Source organism: Marmota marmota, unplaced genomic scaffold (assembly GCF_001458135.2).
Source record: "Marmota marmota marmota unplaced genomic scaffold, marMar, whole genome shotgun sequence".
NCBI classification, from domain to species: Eukaryota; Metazoa; Chordata; class Mammalia; order Rodentia; family Sciuridae; genus Marmota; species Marmota marmota.
In genome coordinates this window covers 466,216-493,412 of record NW_026000260.1, presented here as the reverse complement: position 1 = coordinate 493,412, position 27,197 = coordinate 466,216, and the positions used below count along the sequence as shown (strand labels likewise).

The following is a 27,197-nucleotide window of genomic DNA, read 5'->3' as shown; positions in this document are numbered from 1 at the left end:
TTGTGATTTCTCCGTATAAGACTTTATTAATGCCAGAAATTAAACAGTAAGAGCAGAGTGAATTTGAAAAATCTGTGTGATTGTAGGTACAAAGTTGGTATAAACAGGGAGCAAGGAGGAGAAAGGCAGGCCTGAGGAGAGCCTTCAGTCTGAACATGGACCTATACATCATAATGATTCAGCTGATCCTTGCTCCATGAAATGGCCTATACAGTGACACTAACTGGATAGCTCTGTGCCTTTATATCCAGGCTGTGTGCTGGGCCTCAGGGTTCCTCCCTCCCCAAGGAATGCTTAACTCCCTCTATTCCTGGGTTTGTGATTTCAGAGTTGAGACCCTTCTGTTTTCCATCATGCACTGGAAATGAAAGAAACAGAAGCTAATAGAAATGAGGGATTAATTGCTGTGTTGCCCTGTTATATTGATTCCAGAGCCTTTCAGGAAAGATCTACTGTTCAGTGTAAAGACATACCATAATGGTTTCTGCTATCATTGTGTAACAAACCCCCGGCCCTTGGTCAGAAACACAGCCCTGTCTTTTATATAACAAAAGCNTATATATATATATATATATCAATTGTGCTGGCACCATTTTGACTTAATGGTGCCTTCCTCAGGAGCATATGCTGCTGTCAGCTCAAAAACTACCTGTACTTTCTTTGCCTGCATCATCATGATTTTTGCATAGCCATCCTTTAGTAGTTTTGTCAAAGCAGGACATAATTGCATATACCCTGGAAATGATGAATGGTGTCAACCTTTAACATAGAGAGCACCTATTCGGAGCATTCCTGTTTTTAATTAATCACATCCAAACAAGTCATACTACTCTTGTGTATATTGCTTCATTTATAAATACATTCTTGGAAATGCTTTGTAGGAAAGAGATTTCTTTTTTCTTCCTTTCTTTCACCAATTCAATGATATTTCACTACTGACATAATTTCAGCTATAGTTTTTCTTCTTCAATCTGGTGTCATTCTTGACCCCCAGGGCTACGATTTTTCTGTAGCAGCCTTTTTCCAGGTAATTAAAGATCCAAACACAATCCCCCCCTCCACATAAAGCTACCATCTACAGGAAATGGCAATCTGTAGCCCTGGTTCTTTTCCTGTGACTCTGTGATTTTTTTTGTCACACACATGAGGAAGAAGGCAGCTCCTTACAGGCTCTGGCCTATGTTTTGTTGTGATATGGAGGTGGCTGTGAGATACAAGGACTGGGGAGCCTTCTCCTTGCTTTGTCTAGGTTCATTAGGGACCCTGGACTCAGTTTAAAGTACTTGGCAATTTTCCCTGCTTTACAACACAAGGAAAATGATGTCACCAGAATCTACTGCTATGAAAATCAAAGTGACTTCTTGTATGGTCTGAAAAAACAAGACTTACATATTTTCTTACCATTCAGTCAGTTGAAACCCTGAAATCCTGTGGTAAAGCGTACAACTGCACCAACTGCAGTGAGTGTTTGCTTCCTATTTGGTCAATCCTTATACAGTATCTGTTTAGTTCCTCATTGTTCAGATATGTATTATGGCTCTAGGTTCTCAGAAGGATTAAGAAGGGGTATTAAATAAAATTCCATGCCCAACTGAGACCCTCATTCTGGGCTCCCTGGGTCCATTATCCACCGAGGATGAGATGATACAATGCCCCCATTTTATGGAATGTTCAAAGTCTTAGGATCTGTCATTTTTCAATCAGAAGGGAAAATTGGCCAAAATTTCAGACAGATCATCAGGAGGTATTTCTAATTGTAACTACTGAAAATGTAGAGTTTCAATTGAACATTGCAAAAAGAACTCCTCCCTGTACATGTATACCTTTTAAGAATCAGAGCACTTGCTCAGATCTCTATGAAAGGAAGAGGGGATGATAGCTCATCTTTTGTTTGCAGGTGTTCCCCCAAATGATCAGTTTTGTCAATTTCCTCAGAGGTAGTATAAGATAGTGGAATGAGTTTGCAATTGTCAGCCTGGACAACTCTAAGCTTGACTCTGTATCTTAGCCCCATGAGTGATCTTGGTCAATGTGTTCCCTTCTCTGGTTCTCAGTTTTCTTCTCTTCAAAGTGGCAGTAGCATCAGATTCTGCCATGCATAGCTTCTGGGGCCTTTTAGAGGAAGGGATGAGATGATACATAAGAAAGCATGCTGGGAAAATGCCAACAGCAATGGAACAGCAGCTTAAACACAAATGTCTTTATAGCCACCAGTGTCATCAGATATGCTGCTCATCATGGAGCCTGGGATCCATTGCCCATCACTCAAATTGCATCTCTTTAGGGACAGAAATGTTTGATCTGATAGAGTCATAAGAGTAAGGAGTGTAAATTCTGTGACCATTGCTGAGCTTGATCTGAACTGTGTCTTCAAGGGCTATGACAAAATGGTCTTCAGGGTACACTTTACTAGAATAATTTGGTTCTGATCAAAGCACAGGATATCAGACAAAATTTCAGGTATTGGAGGCAAACAATGTCAGCCTGTTGGCCGTAATACTGGCATCAATCTTTGCTCCAAATACTCCATTTGAAAATTTTGTAACAGAATATTTGGAAAAATGTTCTCTAAAGTCTTGTTTTTATTGCTCTTACCATTCCTGAATTAATGGCATTTTTTTACATCTCAGTCTGTGGTTGTGGAACCCTTCATCTCTTCCTTTTGTGACGGTGGAACCATTGCAAGCATCTCTGAGGCTGGAGAAATGACCTTCTGTCACAGGCTCTGGAAGTGGGGGTAAAGGGGTGTGGGTTGGCCCCCTTCATACCTGCTTGAGAGGAAACTGCTGGATTCTCCTTTCCATCCAATGCATAAACAGATCCTTTCCTCCTAAAAGTTCTCGCCAATACCACACAAACTACACATTCTCTCTTGGTTTTGACCTGTGTTGACCATTGGTGTGTTTTTAGTGAAAAAAAAAATGCAAACTGAACCCCAAGCTTCCCAGTTTCACACCTGGCCCAGACCCACACATCTCACACTTTGGATTGCCTTTCATCCGTCCACTCCTGCTTGGTGTTCTGGAGAGCTTGTGTCTTCTGCTCATCCACTTGGACATAGTCTACTCTTTGCTCTTCTGAAAGAAGAAGTTTCTGAAGAAGGACAAAAAGTTTTCATTACATCTAATTTTTAAAAATCAGGATAGTGCCTACCTTTCTGTGGTAGGTTATACTGTAATCTTTACTATTTATTCCCTCTTCCTTCCTGCAGAAACATTATGCTCTAGATGTATGTGTGTGAACATCTCTTAACTTTAGCCATTTGGTTGGACCAATAGAATCCGAATAGAGTTGACACATGCCAATCCTAAGGAGAAGAGAAGCATTTTGGGATTCTCTAATTTCTCTTTTTTTTTCCTCTGCCAGAAGCCCTGTATTGTAGATGACCTGGAACACAATATCCCTGCCTGAAATAGGCTTTCTCATGAGTAACAACTGAAAGAACCTTTGATCCTGTGTGTACCTGAAATTTGGGGGTTGTTTACTCTGCCTAAACTGACTAACATGCGTTTTGTACTTGTTGCTCCCACCCTTCTGACCAGCTTTTCTTGTGTATCTGTTCAGGTTTTTGGAATGATATTAAATGTGGAAAAGTAGGTATTCATTCAGCAAAAGGGGAAGGAGATCTTCCAGAGTTTTTTTTTCTTTACACACACACACACACACACACACACAGAGAGAGAGAGAGAGAGAGAGAGAGAGAGAGAGAGAGAGAGAGAATCATATTGTACTTTCTGTTCAGTGAGCTGCTTTTTTTCACCAAATAATACATTGTTAGACACATTATGGGATTATGACCATCCCTCACTCAAATATATTAGTTGTCCATCTATCACTGTTAGTTCATTCCATGACTCAAACTGTGAAGTGTATATTATTTAATGGCTAGGATCACTTATGGGTATTAATCAATCAATCCTCCTAAGAGCTCTCATTGTAGATGTTAATATTTCTGATTCCTAATTTACAGATGAAAATACTATCTGAAGGATTTGAAACAGTCCAACCTGGCAATTCAAGGCCCTTTACTGAGGGGTTCTATGTCAACTACAGCTCCTTTTATCACTGCATAAAGTCTAGCCATACTAGCCTGTTACTTTGTTCCTTAAACAGGCCCTTGCTATGCCTGGCCCATCCTCCTCTGTGTCTTATGAATTTTCTATAACTACTAGGGTATGAATCCTAGAAAAGCATGAATATAACATCTGTTTACACACATGCATGCAAAGAACATGCTCTAGAAAGAAATACACTAGGATTCCATTCTCTCTGGAAGGAAGGTTTAAGGTTCTTTCAATATTTTTCATTATACATCTGTATTCCTTTTTTAATATTTACTTTTTAGATTTTAGTGGACACAACATCTTTATTTTATTTTTATGTGGTGCTGAGGATCGAACCCAGCACCCTGCGCGTGCCAGGCAAGCACGTTACCGCTTGAGCCACATCCCCAGCCCACACATCTGTATTTCTAAGACCTCCTAAAGACAACACACATGGTTTGGCGATCAGAAAAATCTAAGCAGAAATGAGGTTCTCTGGGAATTCTCAGACATAAAATTCTTCCTACCTGCTGTACAGGGGCTGATGATGCTGAATTAAAGTCCAGGGCCAAATAATCCAGGCTAAACTTCTTTGTCCAGGTAAGAGCACCACTGCTCAGGGAGTTGGCTGTTTGGTGCTCCTCCTAGGAAACAACATCACAGGACTCTGGTTAATGAGTCAGGAGAGGAAGGTAAGTTGTGGCTCCATCCAAGTAGCTGCCACCAGATCACAAGAGAGTGGTCTGATAAGACCTGAACAAACCTGTCTGCACGGCATTTCAAACACAATATAGCCATTCAGCCTTAATATGAAACCATACGATTACTGGAAATGGTTTGCCAAAATTCCCTCATAAAAGAATTCACTTTATGGATCTGATAGGCTCATGATATTTTGGGGATTAACTCTTGATAAGATCAACTACACTTACTAAACTTCCAGTAAAAGTGTCCCAAATGCATTTAAAGGTACTTTATACAATGCAAAGAAACAGTTATAGTGAAACTCACCACCAAGCTTCAGAAGCAGCATACTAGGGAAGTGACTCTCCCCTCTACCATTTCCTCTTCTCCCCACTACAGACAAAGCACTATCGTGAATTTTATGTTTACAACTTCTTTTCTTTCAAAGTGTAGTTTGATGAGCAAGCAAGTATCCTTAACACACTGTCCAGCTTCTGTTTTTGAATATCTTATCAATAGAATCTTATCATGTATTTTTTAGAAAATATTTTATGTATATTTTTAATTGTATATGAACACACAGTATCTTTATTTATTTTTATGTGGTGCTGAGGATCAAACTCAGTGTCTCACAAATGCGAGGCAAGGACTTTACCACTGAGCTACAGCCTCAGCCCCTTATCATGTATTTTTTAAAAAATATTTTAGTTGTCAATGGACCTTTATTTTATTTATTTTTATGTGGTGCTGAGAATCAAACCCAGGTCCTCACACATGCTGGGCAAGCACTCTACCACTGAGCTACAATCCCAACCCCTTATGGCTTCAATTTTTGCTCAAAATTATATAGTCCACACTCACCCATGTCGATGCGTTAGTTCCACCACACTCATTTCCACCAGGACAGATTATTTCATTGCATGATTTATTTAATCATTCTGCTTCCAAAATATACTTGAGTTGCTCCCAGTTTGGGAGCTATTGCAAGCAATGTCACCTTGAGCATTTCTGCACCCGTGGGAGAATCTTGGACATTCACCCAGGAATAGAATTGCAGAGTTATAGGATGTACTCATCTTCAACCTTATTAAATAAAAAAAAAAAAACCTACTTTCCAGAGTGATTGCAGATACACCAGTTTGCATGGGTGCCAGGAGTGTATAAGAAACTCCTTTGCTTCCCATCCTGGCAAACATTTGGTATTGTCAGTGCTGTTTTAACCTTTTTCCAGTCTGAGGTGGGTGAAGTAATACCTAATGGTGATTTGATTTTTTTTCCCATTTCCCTGATTATTAAGTAGCTTGGGCATCTTTTCATTTGTTGAAGGGCAATTTATTATTTTCTCCTCTGTGAATTGCCTGTTTTATTTTGGGCTTCATTTTGTTTGTTTTTGGCTTTTGTGCTGAAGTATTTGCATTTTTCTTATTCATCCTTGTACCAGGCCTACTTTGTGTTAATCATTGTTGATGTTAATGAGCCGGACAAATTCCATCCATTTTGTTCTTCTTCTAGAATGTCTTGTGTAATCATCACCCTTTACATACACATTTTTAAATCAGCTTTAAATTTCCTCAAAAACTGCTGTTAGGGATTTGATATGATAATGTCTTTAATATTTAAATCTTCTTGTTCTGGAACATGGCCTACCTTTCCATTTATTTAAGTATCCTTAAAGTCTTTCAATAAAGTTTTTAAAAAAAAATATTTATTTTTTAGTTGTAGATGGACACAATACCTTTGTTTTATTTATTTATTTATATGTGGTGCTGAGGATTGAACCCAGGGCCTTGCACATGCTAGGCGAGCACTCTACCGCTGAGCCACAACCCCAGCCCCCAATAAAGTTTTAATGTTTTTGCTTATAACGTTGTTCACTGATCTCTTCTTAGATTTATCTAAAAATACCTATGATTTGTTATTATTGTAAATGGTAGATTTTTTTTTTTTTTTTTTTTGGTACTGGGAATTGAACTCAGGGTCACTCAACCACTGAGCCACATCCTCAGGTCTATTTTGTATTTTACTTAGAGACAGGGTCTCACTGAGTTGCTTAGGGCCTCGCCATTGCTGAGGCTGGCTTTGAACATGTGATCCTCCCACCTCAGCCTCTGGAGCCACTGGGATTACAGGAGTGTGCCACCACACCTGGTGGTAGATTTTGTTTAAATCCAATTTTCTGTTTCTTACCACTGTATAGACATTCAATTGTCTTTTGTGTATTGATTCTATATCCATCAACTTTTATATTTCATTAATTCTAATCATTTTGTTAATTACATTATTTATAATTTAATTAATTGCTTTATCCTAAGTAGGTTATTTTGGGTTCTCTGGGTAGACAATTGCTTTATCTATGAATAATCATTGTTAGTCTTCTTCCTTTCTAATTATTATTCCTCTTGGTTCTTTAATTTATTCTCTATCATATACAATGCTGAATGGAAGTAGTTAAAGAGGTTTTCCTTGGGATGAGGTGTAGCTCAGGGATACAACACTTGGCTAGTATGTATCAGGCCATGGGTTCCACCCCTAGCACCACAAAAAAAGAGGTCATCCTTGTTTTGCATCTGATTTTAAAGGAAAGATTTTTAGTATTTAATCATTGAGTATGATACCTACTATAGATTCTGTAAGACTCCTTTTTATGAGATGTAGGAAAAGTCCTATTCCTTGTTTACTAATAGATTATTTTTATGAACAGTTCTCTCAAATGCTTTTTTTCTGCATCTAGTAAGATATCAGTATCATTTCCTCCTTTAATCAGTGCATGTAGTCACTTGATTTAATAGGTTCTCCTGGTTTATGGTTATAAAGCTCATTCCTCCGAGAATATTGGTAATAATATACTTCATCTTCTCTGGCTTTAGGTCACCACATTAATTTAATTTCAATCTCTATATATATTTGCCAAACTAAACATTTCATATAAATGGAATTATACAATATGTGGCCTTTTGTAATTGACTTCTTTTATTCAGCATATTGTTTTCAAGGTTAAAACAGATTGTTTCAGGTATCAATACTTCATTTCTTTTTATGGCTGTATAAACTTCTATCATGGAATTAACCAGTTGATGAAAGTGTAGGTCATTTTCATTTTCTGGTTATGGAAAATGCTGCTATGAACATTTGTGTATAAATATTTGGTTGAACATATTCTTTTTATAATTTTTAAAATCTCTACAATGAGCAAGTTTGGCCTATAATTTCATACTTATTCTTAAAAATAAATGTAACTAAGGAGACAAAGACTTCTATGTTGAAAATTACAAAGATGCTACTGAAGGAAAGCAGAGAAGATATAACTAAATGGAAAAACAGCTATGTTCATTGACTGGAAGACTTAATGTTGTTAAGATTATAAGATCACCCAAAATAATTTGCAGATTGAAAATATTCCATATCAGAATACCAATGGAATTTTTTGCAGAAATATTAAAGTCTACCATAAAATTCACATGGAATCTTAAAGCCAAATAGCCAAATCAATCTTGAAAAACAAAAATGAAGTTTGAAGTCTCATACTTTCTTATTTCAAAACTTACTACAAAACAATAGTAGTGAAAATAGCATAGTACTGGCATAAATATGAATATGTAAACCAATGGAATGTTATACAGTCCACAAATAAACCCTCCTTGCAAATGCAGTCAATTGATTTTCATAAGGGCATCAAGACCATTCAATGAGGAAAGTATGCTCTTTTCAACAAATGGTATGAGGGAAACAAAAAGTCCACAGTCAAAAGGATAAAACTGAATTCTAACCTTATACCATATACAAAAATTAAGTCAAAAAAGATCAAAGATCTAAACATGAAAGCTAAACATATAAAATTTTTAGACAAAATTTGGAAAAATCTTTATAACATTGGCTTTGGCAATGATTTCATTGATGTGACACCAAAAGCAAGGCAATAAAAGAAAAAAGATAAATATGAGTTCATAAAAATTAATTTTTATGAACTTTTATACATCAAAGGACACTGTAAAGAGAATAAGAAGACAACCCACAGAATAAGGAAAATATTGAAAATTGTACAGATGATAAGGGTTTAATATTCATAATACATAAAAATTCCTACACCTCAACAACAACAAAAACAAACAACCTAATTAAAAAATAAGCAAAATACTTGTTATGGTTTGGATATTAGGTGTCCCCAGAAAACCCATGTATGAGAATATGCAAGAGCATTCAGAGGTGAAATGATTAGCTTATGAGAGCTTTAACCTAATCAGCACTTAATCCACTGATAGGGATTAACTGGGTGGTAACCGCAAGCAAGTAGGGTGTGACTGGAGGAGGTGGTCCCTGGAGATGTGCCTTTGGGGTTTATAATTTGTCTATGATGAGGGGCGCTCTCTCTGCTTTCTGGTTGCCATGAGCTGAGCTGCTTTCCTCTACCACACCCTCCTGCCGTGATGTTCAACCTCACCTTCAGCCCAGGGCAACAGAATTGGCCATGTATGGACTAAGATCTCTGAAATTGTGAGCCCCAAATAAACTTTTCCTACCTTACATTGTTCTTGTCAGGTCGTTTGGTCACAGCAATGAATAAAGTAGCTAAAATAGTACTCAAACACATTTCTCCAAAGATAAATAGATGGCCAACAAAAACATGGAAAGATGCTTAAGCTCACCAGTGATTAGGAAAAAGTGAATGAACAACAATGACATAATACTTCACATCCATTAGAATGGTTATTATGAAAAATGGGGAAATAACAAGTGTTGGTGAGGATGTGGAAAAATTGGAACACTTGTTCATTGTTGGTAGAAATATACAATGGTGTAGACATTGTGGAAGGCAAGTTTGTTCATCCTTTCAAAAAACAGAATTACTATATGATCCAACAATTCCACTTCTAAGTATATTTTCAAAAGAATCAAAAATAGGAACTCAACTAAGAACAAGTATACCCATGTTCATAGCATCATTATTCATAATAGCCAGAAGGCAAAATGAACTAAATTTCCATCAGTAGATAAATGGATAAACACATGTGATATAATCCATATTATCAATTATCACATTATTTAGTCTTAAGAAATTAAATTCTGATATATGCTACAATTAAGGTGAATCTTAACACTATGCTAAATAAACGAAGGCAGACACAAAGGTACAAATATTGTATCATTCTACTTTTATGAGGGCCCTACAATAGGCCAATTCAGAGACAGAAAATAGTAGAGAGGAAGGGGAAAGTTACTGTTTAATGGGTTTACAAAGTTTATGCTTGAGATAATTAAAAAGTTCTCAAAATGGATAGTGGTGATAGTTATACAACTTATGAATGTATTTATTGCCACTGAATTGCATACCTAAAAATGGTTAAAACAGAAAAATTTATGTTCTGTATGTTTTGCTAGAGTAAAAATATTTTAAAAACTGTAAAAGAATATTCATGATGGTTCTAATTTTCCCCAAACTCAAAATAATGGGTTTATCCCTTAGTGTATAAGTGGATAAAATGTGGTACATGCATACAATGAAATATTACTCAGCAATAAAACAGAAAGAAGTACTGACACATATACAAATTTGGATAAATTTCAAATTTGGATGAATTATTCTGAGTAAAATAAGTGAACCTTATATGATTCTATTCTTTTTTTAAAAAAGAGAGAGAATTTTTTAATATTTATTTTTCAGTTTTCGGTGGACACAACATCTTTATTTATTTTTATGTGGTGCTGAGAATCGAACCCAGCGCGCATGCCAGGCGAGCACATTACCACTTGAACCACATCCCCAGCCCAATGAATCTATTCTTGTGGCATTCTTGAAAAGACAAAATGATAGGAATGAAGGACAGATCAGCAGTTATCAGGGGTTAAGGGTAGAGGGAGGGTGTGGCATAAAGGAGTATTTTGAGGTGATGGAACTACTATGTGTCATGATTGTGGTGGTTACACAAATTTACATATACAGAGAACTATACACCAAGACAGTAAATTGCACAGATTTAAAATCTTAGAAATATTATAAAACTATAATAATAATGTGATATTTAAGAGTCTAGAATTCAACTATAAAGCTCTTACAAAACTGTTGAAAATTATAGGGATTGAAAAATTGATAGAGGAGAAATTGCACAAATTAAAACTATGCTTTGCTCTTTTAAATTTTCTATAAGTTTATAAACATTTATAGAAGGATTGTTATGGCTTGGATCTTGAATATCTCCCCAATCTCATGTGTTAAAAGCATGGTCCTCATTGCACTGAGGTGCAGAAGCAAGATTTCTAAGCAATGATTGGATCACGAGGACTCTATTAATTAATCTATTAATTATTAATCTATTAATTAATCCATTGATAGCTGGATCAACTACTGGGAGGTGGACCCTAGATAAAGGAAGTAGGTCACTAGAAACATGCCTGAAAGGGTTTATTTTCTCTCTGCTATCCCTCTCCTTCTTACCTGTCATGAACTGAGCACCTTTCCTCTGCCACACCCTTCTGCAATGATGTTCTGCCTCATCTCCAAACAATAAAGATGCCCAACCATGGAAGGAGACATCCGAAACTATGAGCTAAAAGAAACCTCTTCTTCTATAAGTTGTTCTTGTCAGGTATTTTGGTCAAAGTAATGCAAAGCTTCCAGCACAAGAATATACAGTATATCTTGTATAGCAATAAAACAAAACTTGTATTTTAGTCCCTGACCTTAATTTTTACAATCAGATCAGAACTTTACCTCAAAAATGCATATGATTATGTGCAAAATTAAAAAATAAATCATATTAGTTCTGAATACTATATAAGGCTGCTATGTGGCACATGGGAAACTGTAAATGAAAGTCACTTGACACAATCTTATTACTGGTTTTAAAAAAGGAATTGATAAGATAGTTTTTCAAAATTTTTTATGGTGATTCCCTCCAAACTACCTTCAGTTAGTGTTCCTGGCTCTTCACATGCTCTGTCCTATTGCCTAATAATGCATGCAGCCAGCCATTGATCAGTGATTACAAACTCAGGCAAGCAAGGAATTTGAAACTGCATTGTTAATGAAACACAGGTCTTTCTCACAACTGCAAAGAACAAAAGTAAACTGCTTGTATCTGGAATGAGTCTGTACTCATTTCGAATAGGTTATAGGATCACTACCCTTTTCTATTCTCTGGAGACAAAGCACAGCTGTTCAGCATCATTTACAGGAGTGTCTTCTTGTGGAAGTTTCCCAAGGGCCATTACTAAGTGTGAAAAATATTGAGAAGAACATATCAAATTTGTAGATGAGTCATTTACATCTGCATATAGTTAAGTGTACTTACAACACAATTTTATCAAATAAAAAGGCAAAATAAACCATTTAATTATTTATTTCTGGAGAGTATCATTTTTAAGTGTCCAATTACCCTTTATCTTTATGTATAGGTGGATAGGATTGTCTTCTGATGAGCATACACCCATAGTGCTTTGAATATCTTCCTTCTAAGATATTTTTTTTCAAAATTTCATAGTTCAGATGGAGAACAAATGGTAGTTCATAGGAACCCACAATATCACAGCAGCTATATGAGACTGAATTAAATCAACAGCTCTGTAGTAGAACATTGAAGTAGGGAGACTGTTGGAAAATGATCATAGGCAACTCAGAGAACTAACAACCTGTGAAAGCCAACAATATCAGTTTCCCGAAGATAAAGAAAATTAAAAAGGAACAGATGACAGCAGTGTTGTGTGCATGGTAGTCAGTGAGGGAGGGGAAGCTCTTCCCTAATGAGCCAAAAGAATTCTCCCACTGACCTTAAGATAAACAGGTTCTGCTAGGGATGTAGCTCAGTTGGAAGAGTGCTTGACAAGCATGCACAAGGCCCTGGGTTCAATTCCCAGCACCACACATACACACACAAAGATAAACAGGTGATGCTGTAAAAAAAACAAAAAACACAACCTTAAAGTTTGAGCAGAAAATAAGCTCAGATACGGTGAGCTGAAATAATGTGGAAAAAAGTCCCAGCAATCTCCATCAGAGACAGAGAAAGGGGGAAAGTGGTGAAAGCTTAAAATGATGTGAAAATCTAAAAGCTACTGACAAATTTCTAGACACGTAAGACCTACCCAAATTGAAGTGAGAGGATACACAAAACCTAAACAGAGAAATATCAAAAAATAAGATTGACACAGTAATAAAAAATATCTCCCAACAAAGAAAATCTGGGACCAGATAGATTCTCAGCTGAGTTCTATAAAACCTTTAAAAGGAGCTAATGTGAATCCTGCTGTTACTATTCCATGAATTAGAAAAAGAGGGAACATTTCCAAATTCATTCTATGAAATCAGTATCACCCTAATATGATATCCCATTAAAAATACATCAAGTAAAGAAAACTACAGACCAGTACTCCTGAAGAACATAGACACAAATATCCTTGATAAAATATTAGCGACCTGCTTCCAAAAACACATTAAGAAGATCTTATACCATAATCAAGTTGGTTTTATCCCAGGGATGAAAAAAAGATTTGACATATGCAAATCAATATGTGTAATTCATTACATAAATAAAATTAAGGACAAAAATCACATGATCATCGCAATAGATTCACAAAAATTCTTTTACAAAATTCAGTAACAATTCATGATAAAATCAATGAAGAAACTAGGGATAGAAAAAACTTACCTCAATATCATAAAAGCTATAAATGAAAAAGCCAAAGCCAATATCATAATGAATGGGAAAAAACTGACAGCATTTTCTTTAAAATCTGGGACAAGACAAGGATGTCTACCATCACAACTTATATTCAATATAGTACTTGAAGTTTCAGCCAGAGTACTTAGGCAAGAGAAGGAAGTAAAAGGAAACAAATAGGAAAGGAAGAATTCAAATGCTATGGCTTGAATATGAGATGTCTCCCAAAAGCTCCTATATTAATAATACAGGAATATTTAGAGGTGAAATGATTAGATTATGAGAGCTGTAGCCTAATCAGTCCATCCTAGTTTGAATGAAGTAACTGGATGGTAACTGCAAGCAGGTGGGGTGTGGCTGGAGGAGGCAGATCACTGGGGGTATGTCCTATGAAATGGTTTACATATGAGATGTTCCTCCCTCAAAGCTCATGTGTAGGACAATGCAAGAAGGTTTAGAGGTGAAATGATTAGGTCACAACAGCTTTAACCTAATCAGTAAATTAATCGACTGATAGGGATTACCTGGGTGGTATCTGTTAAGGGCATAGGATGTGGATAGAGGAGGTGGGTCCCTGGGAGAGTGCCTTTAGGGTTTACATTTTGTCCATGGTGAGAAGATCTCTTTATTTCCTGGTTGCCATGTCTTGAGCAGCTTTGCTCCACCACACTCTTCTGCCATGATGCTCTCAGCCCAGAGCAACAATCAGCCATCTATGGACTCAGACCTCTGAAATTGTGAGCCCCAAATAAATGTTTCCTCCTCTACACTGTTCTTTTTGGTACTTTTGGTCACAGCAGTAAAAAAGCTGACTAGAACACCTTAGAAAGTTGTGTCTTCTCTGCTTCCCCTTATCCACTCTCTCTGCTTTCTGGCCACCACAAGCAGAGCCACAGTCCTGTGTCACACCCTTCTACCATGAGGTCCTGCTTTACCTTGAACCCAGAGCAATGAAATCACTCAACCATGGACTGAACCTCTGAAACCACAAGCTGAAATAAACTTTTCTTCTTCTAAGTTGTCCTTGTCAGGTATTTTGGTCTGAGCAACAAAAAGTTAACATATCAAATTATCACTGTTTACAGATGAAATGATTGTAGACTTTTGTCACAAGAAATTCTACCAGAAGACTTTTACAGCTGCTAAACAAACTCAACAAAGTAGCAGGATACAAAATAACATCTTTCTTATACTCCAATAATGAATCTGCTGAGAAAGAAATCAGGAAAACAATTCCATTCACAATAGCCTCAAAAAATACTTCAGAATAATTCTAACAAGAAGGCTAAATACCTCTACAATGAATATTATAGAACATGGAAGAAAGAAATTGAAGATGTGAGGATACTGAAAAATCTCTCATGCTCTTGGATAGGCAGAATTAATATTATTAAAATGGACCTATTACCAAAAGTGATATATAGATTCAGTCCAATCCCCATCAAGATACTAATGGCATTCTTCAACAGAACTAGGAAAAATAGTCTTTAAATTCATATGCAGGCTCAGCAGTAGAGCACTTGCCTAGCAAATGTGAGGCCCTGGGTTCAATCCTCAGAACCACATGAAAATAAATAAATAAATAAAGGTATTGTGTCTGTCTGCAATTAAAATATATTTAAAAAATAAATTCATATGGAAGCTGGTTGCAGTGGTGCATGCCTATAATCCTAGTGGCTCAGGAGGCTGAGGCAGGAGAATTGCAAGTTCAAAGCCAGCCTCAGCAGCTTAGCAAGGCCCAAAGCAACTTTGAGATGCTGTCTCAAAATAAAAAATAAAAAGAGCTGTGGATGTAGCACTGTGGTTAAGCACCCTTGGGTTCAATCCCTGGTACCAAAAACAAAAACAAAAAAATCATATGGAAGAATAAAAGTCCCAGAATGGTCAAAGTAATTCTGAGCAGTATGATCAATGCTTCAGGCAACATATTTCCCAGCTTGAAATTATACTAGAGAGCTATAAGTAATGAAAATTGCATGGTACTGGAATAAAAACATGCATGTAGATCAATGGAATAGAAGTTTCAGAGACAAACCCACACAGATGAAGTTATCTGATCCTGACAAAGAAGCCAAAAACATACAGTAGAGAAAAAAAAAACAGCTTTCTTAGCAAATGCTGGGAAAGCCAGATATGTATATATGGAAAAATGATATTAGATCCATACCTGTCACCCTGCATAAAAGTCAACTCAAAGTGATTCAAAGACAGGAATTAGATCAAAAACCCTGCAAATGTTAGAAGAAAACACAGGGTCAATACTCCAAGATATGGGTGCAGGCACTGACTTCCTCAGTAAGACTCCTAAAGCTTAGAAAATAAAACCACTTAGAATGGCAATCATCAAGAATACAAATAACAAGCTGGGCATGGTGGCACATGCCTGTAACCCAAGGGGCTGAGATTAGGGGGATCACAAGTTCAAAGCTAGCTACAGCAACTTAATAAGGTCCTTAGCAACTGAGACTCTGTCTCAAAATAAAATATAATAAAAAGGGCTGAGAAGGGCTGGGGTTGTGGCTCAGTGGTAGAGTGCTTGCCTTACATGTGTGAGGCAATGACTGGTTTTCAATTCTTGGCACCACATAAAAATAAATAATGATATTGTGTCCATCTACAACTGAAAAATATTTTTTTAAAAAAAGAGCTGAGGATATGGCTCAGTGCTTAAGTACCCCTGGGTTCAATTGAAGGAAGAGGAGGAGGAGGAGGAGGAGAAGAAAGAGGAGAAGAGGAAGAAGAGGAAGAGAAAGAATAGGAGGAGAAAAAGGAGGAAGAGAAGAAGGAGGAAGAGGAGGAGGAAGAAGAAAAATAATAATTGCAGGTTAGAATGTGGAGGAAAAGGTACACTAGTACACTTACATTATTGGTAGGGCTGCAAACTAGTATAACCACTCTGGAAAGCTATATAGAAATTCATCAGTAGACTAGGAATGAAACTACCATCTGATCCAGCTACTCCACTCCTGGGTATTTATCCAAAAGAACTAAAATCAGCATAATATAGTGATATATGCATACCAGTGTTCATAGCAGCAGAATCCATAATAATCAAGATATGGAATTATCCTAGGTGCCTGTCAACAGATGAATGAATAAAGAAAATGTGGTGTATATACACCATGGAATATTACTCAGCTATATAAAAATAATGAAATTGTGTCATTTGCAGGAAAATGGATGGAACTGGAGAACATTATGGTAAGAGAAATAAGCTATGCTCAGAAATTAAAGGGTCATATGCTTTCTTTCATATGGAGAAGATAGGGAAAAAAACAAAGGGGAAAAGAGGGATATCATGAAAATAGAATGGATACCAATAGAGAAGAAGAAGGGGACCCAGGGTAGGGAGGAGGATAGGGAAAGAAAAAGTACTAGGGAATGAAATTGAGCAAATTATGTTATGTGCATGTGTGAATATAATACAATGAATCACAGTGTTGTGTATAATTATAATGTACCAATAATTCATTTTAATTTCATAGTTCATACAGAAGTTCTCTCTAGAGTTCCCTACATTTCCAAATTGCAGAATGGGCACAATTGTTGTTAAAGTGTCCATTAATAGCCAGAGGTACTAAAAGCATCTTCAAAACCCCACACTCTCAATAGACCCCAAGGTGAAGAGAACAGAAGAGACAATAGGGCAAAAGGGAGACATTGTAACTCTTGAATTGTGGGGTTAATCAAAAGATAGAGTTGTCAGGTCTATGGAAATACCCTACAGAGGAGAGTTTCCAGGGGCTACAACACACCAGGAAGATTTGGAGGCAGGTGTTCTAGTAAAAGGAAGCATGTACTATTTGTATTTTACAGCCTAGACTCTGACATCCAGGGGATCACAAACCAACCTATTGGATTCAACCATGACACCCACATCCCTGGTGAAAGAAATTGCTAGCATCTTCCCTTCCCCATAATACAGGCCTGAACCCTACGTTCTTCTGAATAGTGTGGCTTTAAAATAGTATGATTAGCTGAATATTGCAGAAATAAAAAAAACAGCTTCAAATTGATTTGTTTCCAATCTAGAAAAGTTGTGACATGGTTTTACAATCAAGTAATTGTTTTATGTTTGCAGAGATTTCTGAGGGATGTGTTTTCTTTATAATAAACTCACAAGAGTATATATACTGGGATAAGTAAAAGAATGTGAAAATATAGGATTACCATTTGGATGTAGTTTTCTTCCTCCTCTCTGGAAACAGGACTGGCAAAAAATCTTGTAGGATTAATACCATTTCTTTCTGGAGAGAGAAAGCTGGTTCGATTGCTAAGAAGAAAAATACAGATGAGGTCAAAGCAATGTCTTACAGCTGCTCTGAAAGGCAGCCAGGAACTGACATGGCCCCATGGGGCTTCAGTCTTCCCCTTCCAGACACAATTTCCTTCCGGCCCAAGCAGTTCCTAAAGAAACAGAGACTGTGCAGCAGCTCTGTCCCACTTGTGGAGCAAATGGCTCCCACTTCCTTTTTCCCAGGCCCTCCATATGACATAGGTCATGAACTTACTAGAAACAGACCAAGGCATCATATCATTTAGCAAAAAATACTTCTCTGTGACCCTTTTGTTTCCAAAGAAACTAGGAAAAGTAAGAAAGTGTTGCCATTCCTTTTTGATAGGATAACAAGAACTGTAAATCACCTTCAATTCTACTCCTGAGTCAGAAGCACAAGCTGTCTCTGAAGTTTTGCCTGGAAATACACCTCCCTGTGCAATTCTGATTCACAAAGTGATTGTCTTATGGCATTTAGAGTGAACTAGGAAACCTTAGGGCTAGCCTCAGGACTCTGAAAATTCAACTCATAAAAGGTACAGATACATTTTTGAGCTTGTCTATCCAACCTGTGAACCACTCACAAAGTTGAACTTCTGGAAGTTCAGCTGGTAGTACTGGCTCTGCCCCCTGGGCCATAACTGATTCCACTTTGGCTGGGCAACATAATTCTGTCCTCTCACAAAATCTGACTTGATATTGATAAAGAGCTCATCTCTGTTAGCACTGGAATTGAGGCATATAAATAAGTTCAGGAGCTATAGTACCACTATCTTTAGCAATAGAAATTATGCAACAAAGAAAATAGCTCTACAAAGACAAAGAGATAAGCAGATATGAATGGAGAGGTAAATGTGAGAGAAGAGAGAAGATGCCTTGAGTTCTCGATAGCACTCCAATTCCTGATTCCAGTATCCCAAGAAACCCAGTCATATTCCTTCCTTTGTGATATGTAAGTCATCTTTAGCTCTTGATAATAAACCAGGTTGTCCTTTAGCTTAGGCAAGATCAAATGGGCTTCAACAATAAGAAACCTAATTAAGTTTGGATATGTCTAGGCTCCTTTAACAATCAGTGGTTTACCAAGGCACCGTGTGGGTCCTGGTTAAAGATGTATGTTCCCGGATGGTGGAGAGGTTTCTCAGGTCCAGGGGAGGTGGCCGTGCTACAAGACAATACACAGTATGGTTAGTTCTTAGAAATTCAAAGCCATAATCCAAAGAGTGTAAAACCATGACATTTTCTTTTCCTGGCACAGCAGATCCAAACTTGCCAAGAGAAAGCACTGATAGTGATTGTGAATTTCACTATCTTACTCTTCTCTGACTCCATGTGAGTAAGGACTGCTACCTAGCAAATGGTCTGGGCTGGAAAGTTCACATGAGTCATGAAGTCCCTGTGGGGAAGGTCTCTCCTGGAAGCATGACATCTAGGTGTTGGGTTCACCCACCAGCTATCTCCTGGCTTTACCAGTTGCCCTTTCCCACCTGGGTGCAAAGTTCATCCCAGAACCAACCCCTCCTGGCCCAGCTGTCTATCTTTGCACCTACCTGCTAAATATCCAATCCTAAGCTTATCAAACATCTTCTTTCTGCCATTCTCTATATGACTGCACTGCTGAAAATAGTGACCAGCAGCCATGCATGGTTATTTACACCACAATATATATAAATTTATTGAAATTTAATAAAAATAAAATTAAGTTCCTCTGCCTCGCCATTCTCATTGCAAATGTTCAATAGCAATGTTTGCATTATCACAGATAGTTCTGGTCAATGGCACTGCTATAGAAAATTAATTGAGCAAAACAATAATACATACTTTCAAGTTACAAGTCCCTGTGAAATTGTTTCTGGCCAGAATGGACAGGCTATTTCCTCTGCACCTCATAAGACAGGGTCTGTTCTCCTATTTAGTACTGACTTCATAATTCTGCCTTTCCCTCTAGATGGTTTTTACATATCTGCCTCTCATCTTTGCATCCTCCCCAGGCACAGTGCTGTACCCATGGCCAATGCTGTGAAAAGTGCAAATGTGGTCTGACTCAGACTCAAGTGTATCTGACTGGAACAGAGAAGGCATGAGTAGGAACCTTAGTTAGCAGCTTTGGGCATGGCCACCTGAAGTGACAGTTTTACTCAAAAGCAATTAAAGGCATGAGCAGACCAGATAGAATATCAGACCTCAGAGTCATTGCACCAAATGATTTCTTAAAATCATATAATCTACTGGGAAGGTGAGGGTGGGTAAAACTGAAATTACTTCACCCTGCCTTTTCTCTTTCTATCTTCAATTTTTCTGTCTGTCCATGCTGCTGAGCATACCAGAGAGGCTGCTATATTCATACAGGAGCTACAAGGTGCCCTGTGCACACAGGAGTCAGACTGATAATTATAGAAGTTCTCTCCCATCCCCAATCACCTGTGCTGATGGGCATACACAGAGCAGTGAGTGATAAATAATATTTGACCATGAAGGATATTAAGGAATTGGTGTCAAAGGTCATTCTTGGCTGCCTTCCATAAGGCTGGCACTGTTATTACATTTAGTGTTGCATGAATGAGGAGATGTCAGGTGGGTTCCATTCAGACCCATCATCACATATCCCTGGGACTTTATTAGGGAAACAGACAAAGATGAGCTCTCTGGAATGAACTTAGCTTTGTAGGATGCATTTGCTGGTCCACAGTACCTACAATTTCTCTGATTCCTTTATCATGACAATCTGCAGCAGCAGGTGCCCTCAATCTCCCCATTCTATTCTAGCCATTTCTTTCTTTTTTCTTTTTTTTTTTTTTGACTTGTATATCATCTGCCCAGCCATTTCTTTCATATCCTTATGTTTTGCAGCTCTCTGACATGGTTTTTCTAGTGCTTCCTTCCCAAGAAAAGTTAGGAAGGACCTTGCTCCCCTTTTTTACACAGCAGGCCTATTTAAGTGCCTTACGTTTCCTCTGAGGTTTGAGATCTCTATTCACTGGTGGAGGCTCTAAGTCTGCAGGTAGCTCAGGCAGTGGGCTTGAGATGCTTCCTGAGCTCATAGGGATGTAGTCATCCTGGCTGCAATGGGGTCCAAGACCAGAGGCAATGACCTGGGGGCTCATGGGCACATAGCTGTCTTCGGCACTGGTTGAAGCTGGGGGATACATCAGGGAGAACCTGCAGGGCTGCAAGAAAACAGGTCATGGAAACCACCACCAGTGGACATCAAGGCTATGCATATGGTTTTAGTTTCAGATTACCCAAGAATGACTCTGAACTTCCTCAGGAAAGTTAGAAAAGCCTCTACCCAAGGATCTGCCTCTGGACCTAATGTGTGAGTACTGGTGATAATCTCCTAGATCTGATGGTGGAAGACTGAGAGTTATGAATTCATACAAATATTTTTGGTATGATATTTTAATTAAAAACATCAGAGCCCTTATGGAACACAGAGTTCAGAAGTTCCCAAACCAGTTCAAGTCTTAAAGAGAGACTAGAAAGGTTCTCAGAGATTCAGATTGCTGAATATCAAAAGAATTGAAAGGAACATATATTGGGCTGGGGATATAGCTCCGTTGGTAGAGAGTTTCCCTCACATGCACAAGGCCCTGGGGTCAATCCCTAGCACCACAAAAAAAGAAAAAGGAAAAAAAAGGATCATATATGAGTCAGGCTACTTTTGATTAAATTGAGTCTTGAAGGAACCCAAGTGTCAAACTTACCAGATTTAAACTAAGCCGCTTGTCTCGGTGTCTTAAGGATTGGCATTCTACCTCAGCTGCAAGAAACAAGTCAGACTGGTGAGAACTGCAGGAAAACATCAATTGAAATTAGAATCTAAGTCCCTGTACACCCCAGGGACCTGTACTCAGCATCAGAGAGGTAGAACAATAAGCTTTACACGTTCCCCTGCTTTTACTCATCCCTGTTGTTTTGGTGTTTGTTTCATGGTCAAAATCCTATTTTAATTAGTTTTAATCTTTGTTTGCTGTCATGTAAAAGAACACAACCTAGCTATTTGTGTTCATACTGACATATCAAATTACTTCATTTTATTCTTAAATCTCAGACTATTGGTTCATTTTCATACTCCATTATTCTACTGACTTTATTCATTTCACATTATAACATATGCTTACCTATTCTTTCATTTTTACTTTTGTCACTGTTCACACATTAGCACATTAAGACCTGTTGTGTGATTGGCATATATCCATTTAACAGGCATTGTCAGAAGGAAGTGAAGTGTATAATGATCACATCTCTAGGAACCCTGAAGGAGGTCTGTGTCAGAGTGACTTCCTCAGTCAGAATGAGAGATTTCAAAATGAATTTGCATTCTTTGTACTCTCTGTAATTCCTTTAAAACATAGCCTTGGTAGATAGTGTGGTGTGTGGGTGATTACATTTGGATAAATGGAGAGAAACAGTGAGAGTTTTTGTTGTCTGTCTGAGAGATGGGCTGACATGAAGGAAGGGCTTAGGTTGGTCAGTTCATGCAGGAAGATGAAGAAATCCAGAGAAGCTAGTAAAGAAGAGGTACCAAAAAGCCACACTGAGGATGCTGTGTGGACTTGCATTGAGCACCTTCTGAAGGCTACAGAGACCCCAAGTGTGTCCCCAAGTGACCCAAACAAACATCAGAAGCTCTGTCTCAGGTGGAAGGCCTACTACATGGTCAAGGACTCACATAGGCAAGCCAATCTCAAGGGACCAGGGCTCCAGCTTTTTTTATCTTTTATGACAATCTAAATATCTCTGGAAGCCAAATTCAAAGGAGGGGGTCGGGGACCCAGAATCAGGACAGTGCTGCCCTCCAGCTGTGCACTTCCTCCAAGGTCTCCATTAGGAGATAAGACTGGTTTGAGCAAGGAAAGTGGGAAAAGTCCTCATATGGACACAAGGTGTGACAAGGATCCAGGCAGGGAAGTCCAAATTTTTCTCTGTACCTGAATCTTAGGATCTGACTCTTACCTTTCCAGGTTCTCATGTGGTCTAAACCAGAAAGAGAGATTCTTCTTGGCACAAGAGTGCATTCTGGTTTCTTGCTGGTGCTGTGCCCACTCCACAGGTGCTGCTCCTCTTGGCGCCGTTCAGAGAAATGGCTTGGTTTAGGAGGGCGGGGAGGTGGAGTGTTGGATACATCTAGTTGTTTTGCTGCGCAGGGCAAGGAAAGTTGACTTTTTTCTACCTGAATGGTGGAATTTAAGGATGTTTCCAGTAATGAGGAAGAAGACAAGTGGTCCCTGGAAGGCCCATTGATTTCTCTATTCCAGATCATAATAGCCTGGGACCTCATGGAAGATGCCTCCTGAGATCCATTCCCATGGCGTGAGAAATGGACCAAGTTACTGGAGGGTAGTGGCTGCAGGCCATCAACAAAAACATCATCAAATGAAGTCTGTTCCAGTGAGCGGTCTGAGTTTGACCAGCTATCACATCTGGTGGGAAGACTGAGGGAAGAAAAACATGTTAAGTTTGACTGAAATGTAGCCAACCACCCACCACAAAACCCATGCTAGCCTCATTCCCACTCCTCCAATACCAGCTTTTGTTCTACTTGTAGAGCTACATTCCCTCTAAAATGCTCAGGTTTTTTGCAGCAACCCTTTGATGCAAAAAAAAAAAAAAAGTTTATTATTTTTTTTTTCATCCTGTAAGCATCAGATACATATGAAAATGTAAGGTTAGAAATGAAAGCCACAATGCTGAAATGTATGAGTCATTTTGTTTAGTATCTGGCATGCTTCATCTTTCATAGTGGCTGATAGTGATCTGTCCATACCTTAGCACTGGCAAGAAGAGAGGTGAGAGCAGACACACCCACTAGGAAACACTCCCACTAAACAGACTGATTTGAAGGCACATTGAGTATATCTCAGAGACAGATTCTGCAGGAGAAGGCAGTGTGGGCTCTGTGAACAGAGGACAGCATGCTAGGAGATAGGGCTCAGAGGCCCAGGTGTAAGCATACCTGGCATGGTGCAGTCTTCCAGTCTCACAGTTGGACAGAACCAGATAATCAGGAAGGAAGAGAAACTCTGACTCACTTCTGGTTTCCTCAGTGGCTATGGTATTAGTGTTTGGGTCATCTCTTGGCAAGGAGGAGCTGGCAGCATGGACAGTATGAAGGGAGTTGGCAGAGGATGGTTGGAGGGAGGAGGGCATGTAAGAGAGGCTCTCCATGGAATCTGCTGGATTAAATCATTTCCCAGGTTAGTGTTTTAAGAATGGCTATAACATTCACTTGAAATTTCTCAAATAGCATCTAAGAAGCCAAATAGAAGATGCAAATCACAGCTGGTGTTTGTACTGATGAAAGAGACCATTTCCCCAAGCTATAAACAATGTCTGGGAAAGAAGGCCAATGTTCCAAGAATAAAGTGTTGAATCCATTAAGAGTAAAAACAAAACAAAACAAAACAAAAAACCAAGTATTCTTGGCCTAAAATTCTGCAGATAGTCTACAAACTGCTTTTTATGGCCCTACACAGCAGCCCTGTATCACTGTTTATCTACCCAACAAATATACATATATATGTATTTATGCATAACAAATCTATATGTATATACTTACATATGCACTTATGCATGTATGTACTTATGTCTATCTATCTATAATCCCTGCTATTGCACATACTACATGACCAGAATTGTTCTAACCCTCATCAAGCAGCTGAGACAAAGGCTCTGCCCTTACTGGAGTTCACATTCTAGCAGAGGAGACAGACAAATAACATTTACATTAAGAATCATGCTAATAATTGTTAGATGTAAAGGGAAGTGACAAAACACGTTGTTGTGATAACTGCAAAAGCCTGTGTTACTCAAGGAGTCTAACATTCTCCCATCATTTAAGAATATGGCCCTCAAGATGAATTTGGATCAGGAGCCAATAAGACCTTCAGATCAGAAAAGACCAATGAAAGCCTACATTTATTTTTCCTTTGAGCCAAGTTGGTAGTGCAGGATTCCTGAGTCAGAGTGACCCTGAACTGCCTCTAAGCTGTACTACCTGGCCATTGGGACCTTGAGCATGTTACAATTTGCCTTCTCCAAGTTTCTTTCTCTGTAGAGTGGACATGATAACACATATGCCATAGAACCAGTAAGGGGATAAGATAACTTAATATGCAAAAACATTTTAACAGAGCTACTAGCCAGGACACACACTGTGTGTTGACTATTCTATAGTTGCTTAAGACAAAACCAAATTCTATGTAGTCATTCCTCCTTATTTGCTGTTTCACTTTCTGCAGTTTTTTTTAAAAAAGAGAGAGAGAGAGAGAGAGAGAGAGAGAGAGAGAGAATTTTTTAATATTTATTTTTTAGTTTTCAGCGGACACAACATCTTTGTTTGTATGTGGTGCTGAGGATCGAACCTGGGCAGCACGCATGCCAGGCGAGCGCACTACCACTTGAGCCACATCCCCAGCCCTCACTTTCTGCAGTTTCAGTTACCTGCAGTCAACCTTGGTCTGAAAATATTAAATGGAAAGTTCCAGAAATACAAAATTCATAAGTTTTCAATTGTGGGATATTCTGAATAGTATAATAAAATATCATATCATTCTGTGCTCCTGGAACATGAATCTGTACTAGTTTTGCTGTTGCACCTCAAACTGCAAAAGTTATGGTCATGATCATAGTATATAAATGCTTAGTTAAGATGGAAAAGGCGGGGCCAGGGTTGTGGCTCAGTGGTAGAACACTCACCTACCATGTGTGAGGCACTGGGTTCGATCCTCAGCACCACATAAAATAAATAAATAAAATAAAGGTAACATGTCCAACTACAACTAAAAAATAAAAATTTAAAAAAGATGGAAAAGGCATTAAACTTGTGTATGTATATATAGGAAAAATGGTGCATGTATGTATGTGTATGGTTTGCTATTATCTGCAATTCCAGGCATCCACTGGGGGTCTTTGAAATGTACCTCCCACAGAAAAAGGAGGATTATTATATGTGAAAAGCCACAAGAAAGTCACTCTGCCATGGTTTTCAAATGAAGTGGACTCTGTCCTCATATTCTCATAAAAGCCAAGAGTGTGAAAGAGGAGGTTTCTGGCTTCCGGCTTCCTTGAACCTCACACCAGGGCAGGCTTTCTGATTTTTGTCTGGTATCTAACTTACTCCTGTTCCTCTTGGGTCACTGGGGTAACTCTTGGATGTGAAACAGACTTTGCAAGTAAGCTTTACCTGTTATACCAAGGATAAAGAACTTACCATCATTTCATTTCCTGTTACTTGAGCACTCTCAAAGTTCACCAATGTTATTCAATAGCCTCACTCAATAAATAAGCTTCTCCAATTCGTGAAAAGAAAAGGACTTTGTCCTTAGAGAAGGCGGTAGAGGTAGAGTAAGACCTAACTCTGACTGTCCATCGCCACCTAGTGTTACAATGTAGATATTTCAGTAGCAAATGGTGAAAGTGACTACTGAAATGTTGAAGCAACTGTAGACCAGAGGATTTAGGGGCAAAATTTTGTCTACTAGACAAAGAAGCTAAAAGGAAATTCTGAATAACATATTTTCAGGATCAGAGCATGGAGCAATAAATGAGAGCTCAACAACAAAATCTATGACGGGAAGGGAATTATGATCCTAGGTTATATCTGGCATATTACATGGGAAGGGTAAAGTGTGTGTATGTGTGTGTGGGTGTGGGGGGGCTCCTCCTGGGTCAATTTCTTCCACAGCCCTGAAATGGCTCAGAGAAAACTTATAGCTTATTTTCCCTGCAGAGACCTGGAATGCTCAGTGTATGGACAGGCTCTGCCTTTCATATTTGGACCTGAATCCTAGAATTAGGTGAAAGAGGGCAATTTCCACTATTGTACTGAATTAAGTAGGAATACCTCTGATATAAATTAGCTAAAGTTCCCTCAAGGAGAAAGGCTTGGCACCTTTCAACATCTTTCTGCATTAGCTTCTCCAATGGGCACGGCATCCCAGGCCACCCCTTAGCACACAAGACACCAACTCTGCTCTTACCTGCACTGCCCTCCATGTGGCCAAGGTTGCAGACCTGACTGATGCTGTGCACCCACACCTGCATTTCTTCTTCAGTCTTGGCCACCAGGTAGAATGTACGGGAAGTAGTCTTGACAATGAATACAAAATTGTTCTGAAATTCCTTCCGAACAAAGCTGGGGCCCACATGCTTCCACACAGCACACTCGCTGAGGTCTATCACACGTATTGGCTTGCTGGAGTGCTTGTTCCGGTAGTACTCCAAGACGTCAGGATTGCCACTCATGCGTCCCCGCCGGAGCACAAACCAGCGTTTGCGCCAGGCCTGCAGAAGCAATTCAACAAGGAATTACCAGACTAACTTCTCCTACTTCTTGGACTCTGCCAAGAACATATGTTGTGACAAGGATAGTAGGAAAGAAGCAAATCAGCCATTCCAATAATGAGACACTTTGTATTAAAGGACGAGGGCCTGTCTTATGTCTGCTTTATTGTATGCTTTTGAGGAAGGGTCACTTTTGGAGAGTTTAGCAATGCAAATTCATTCCCACAGTTTGGAGAAGGAAGTAAAGAGCCTTTTTGA

The 27,197-nt window shown here is 38.6% G+C and overlaps 1 protein-coding gene across 1 annotated transcript; it reads right to left on the bottom strand.

Annotated features, from left to right (window-relative positions):
• On the bottom strand, positions 1-26,960 carry Gab3 (GRB2 associated binding protein 3; the record flags this gene model as incomplete). Its single annotated transcript, XM_048796819.1, has 10 exons — positions 1-2,883; positions 2,981-3,093; positions 4,571-4,687; positions 17,549-17,651; positions 18,738-18,819; positions 20,602-20,821; positions 21,359-21,414; positions 22,611-23,089; positions 23,611-23,830; positions 26,636-26,960. Coding segments are annotated over 10 exons (1,740 nt in total), but the record flags the coding sequence as incomplete, so codon positions are not given.
• Positions 26,961-27,197: the final 237 nt, after the last annotated feature.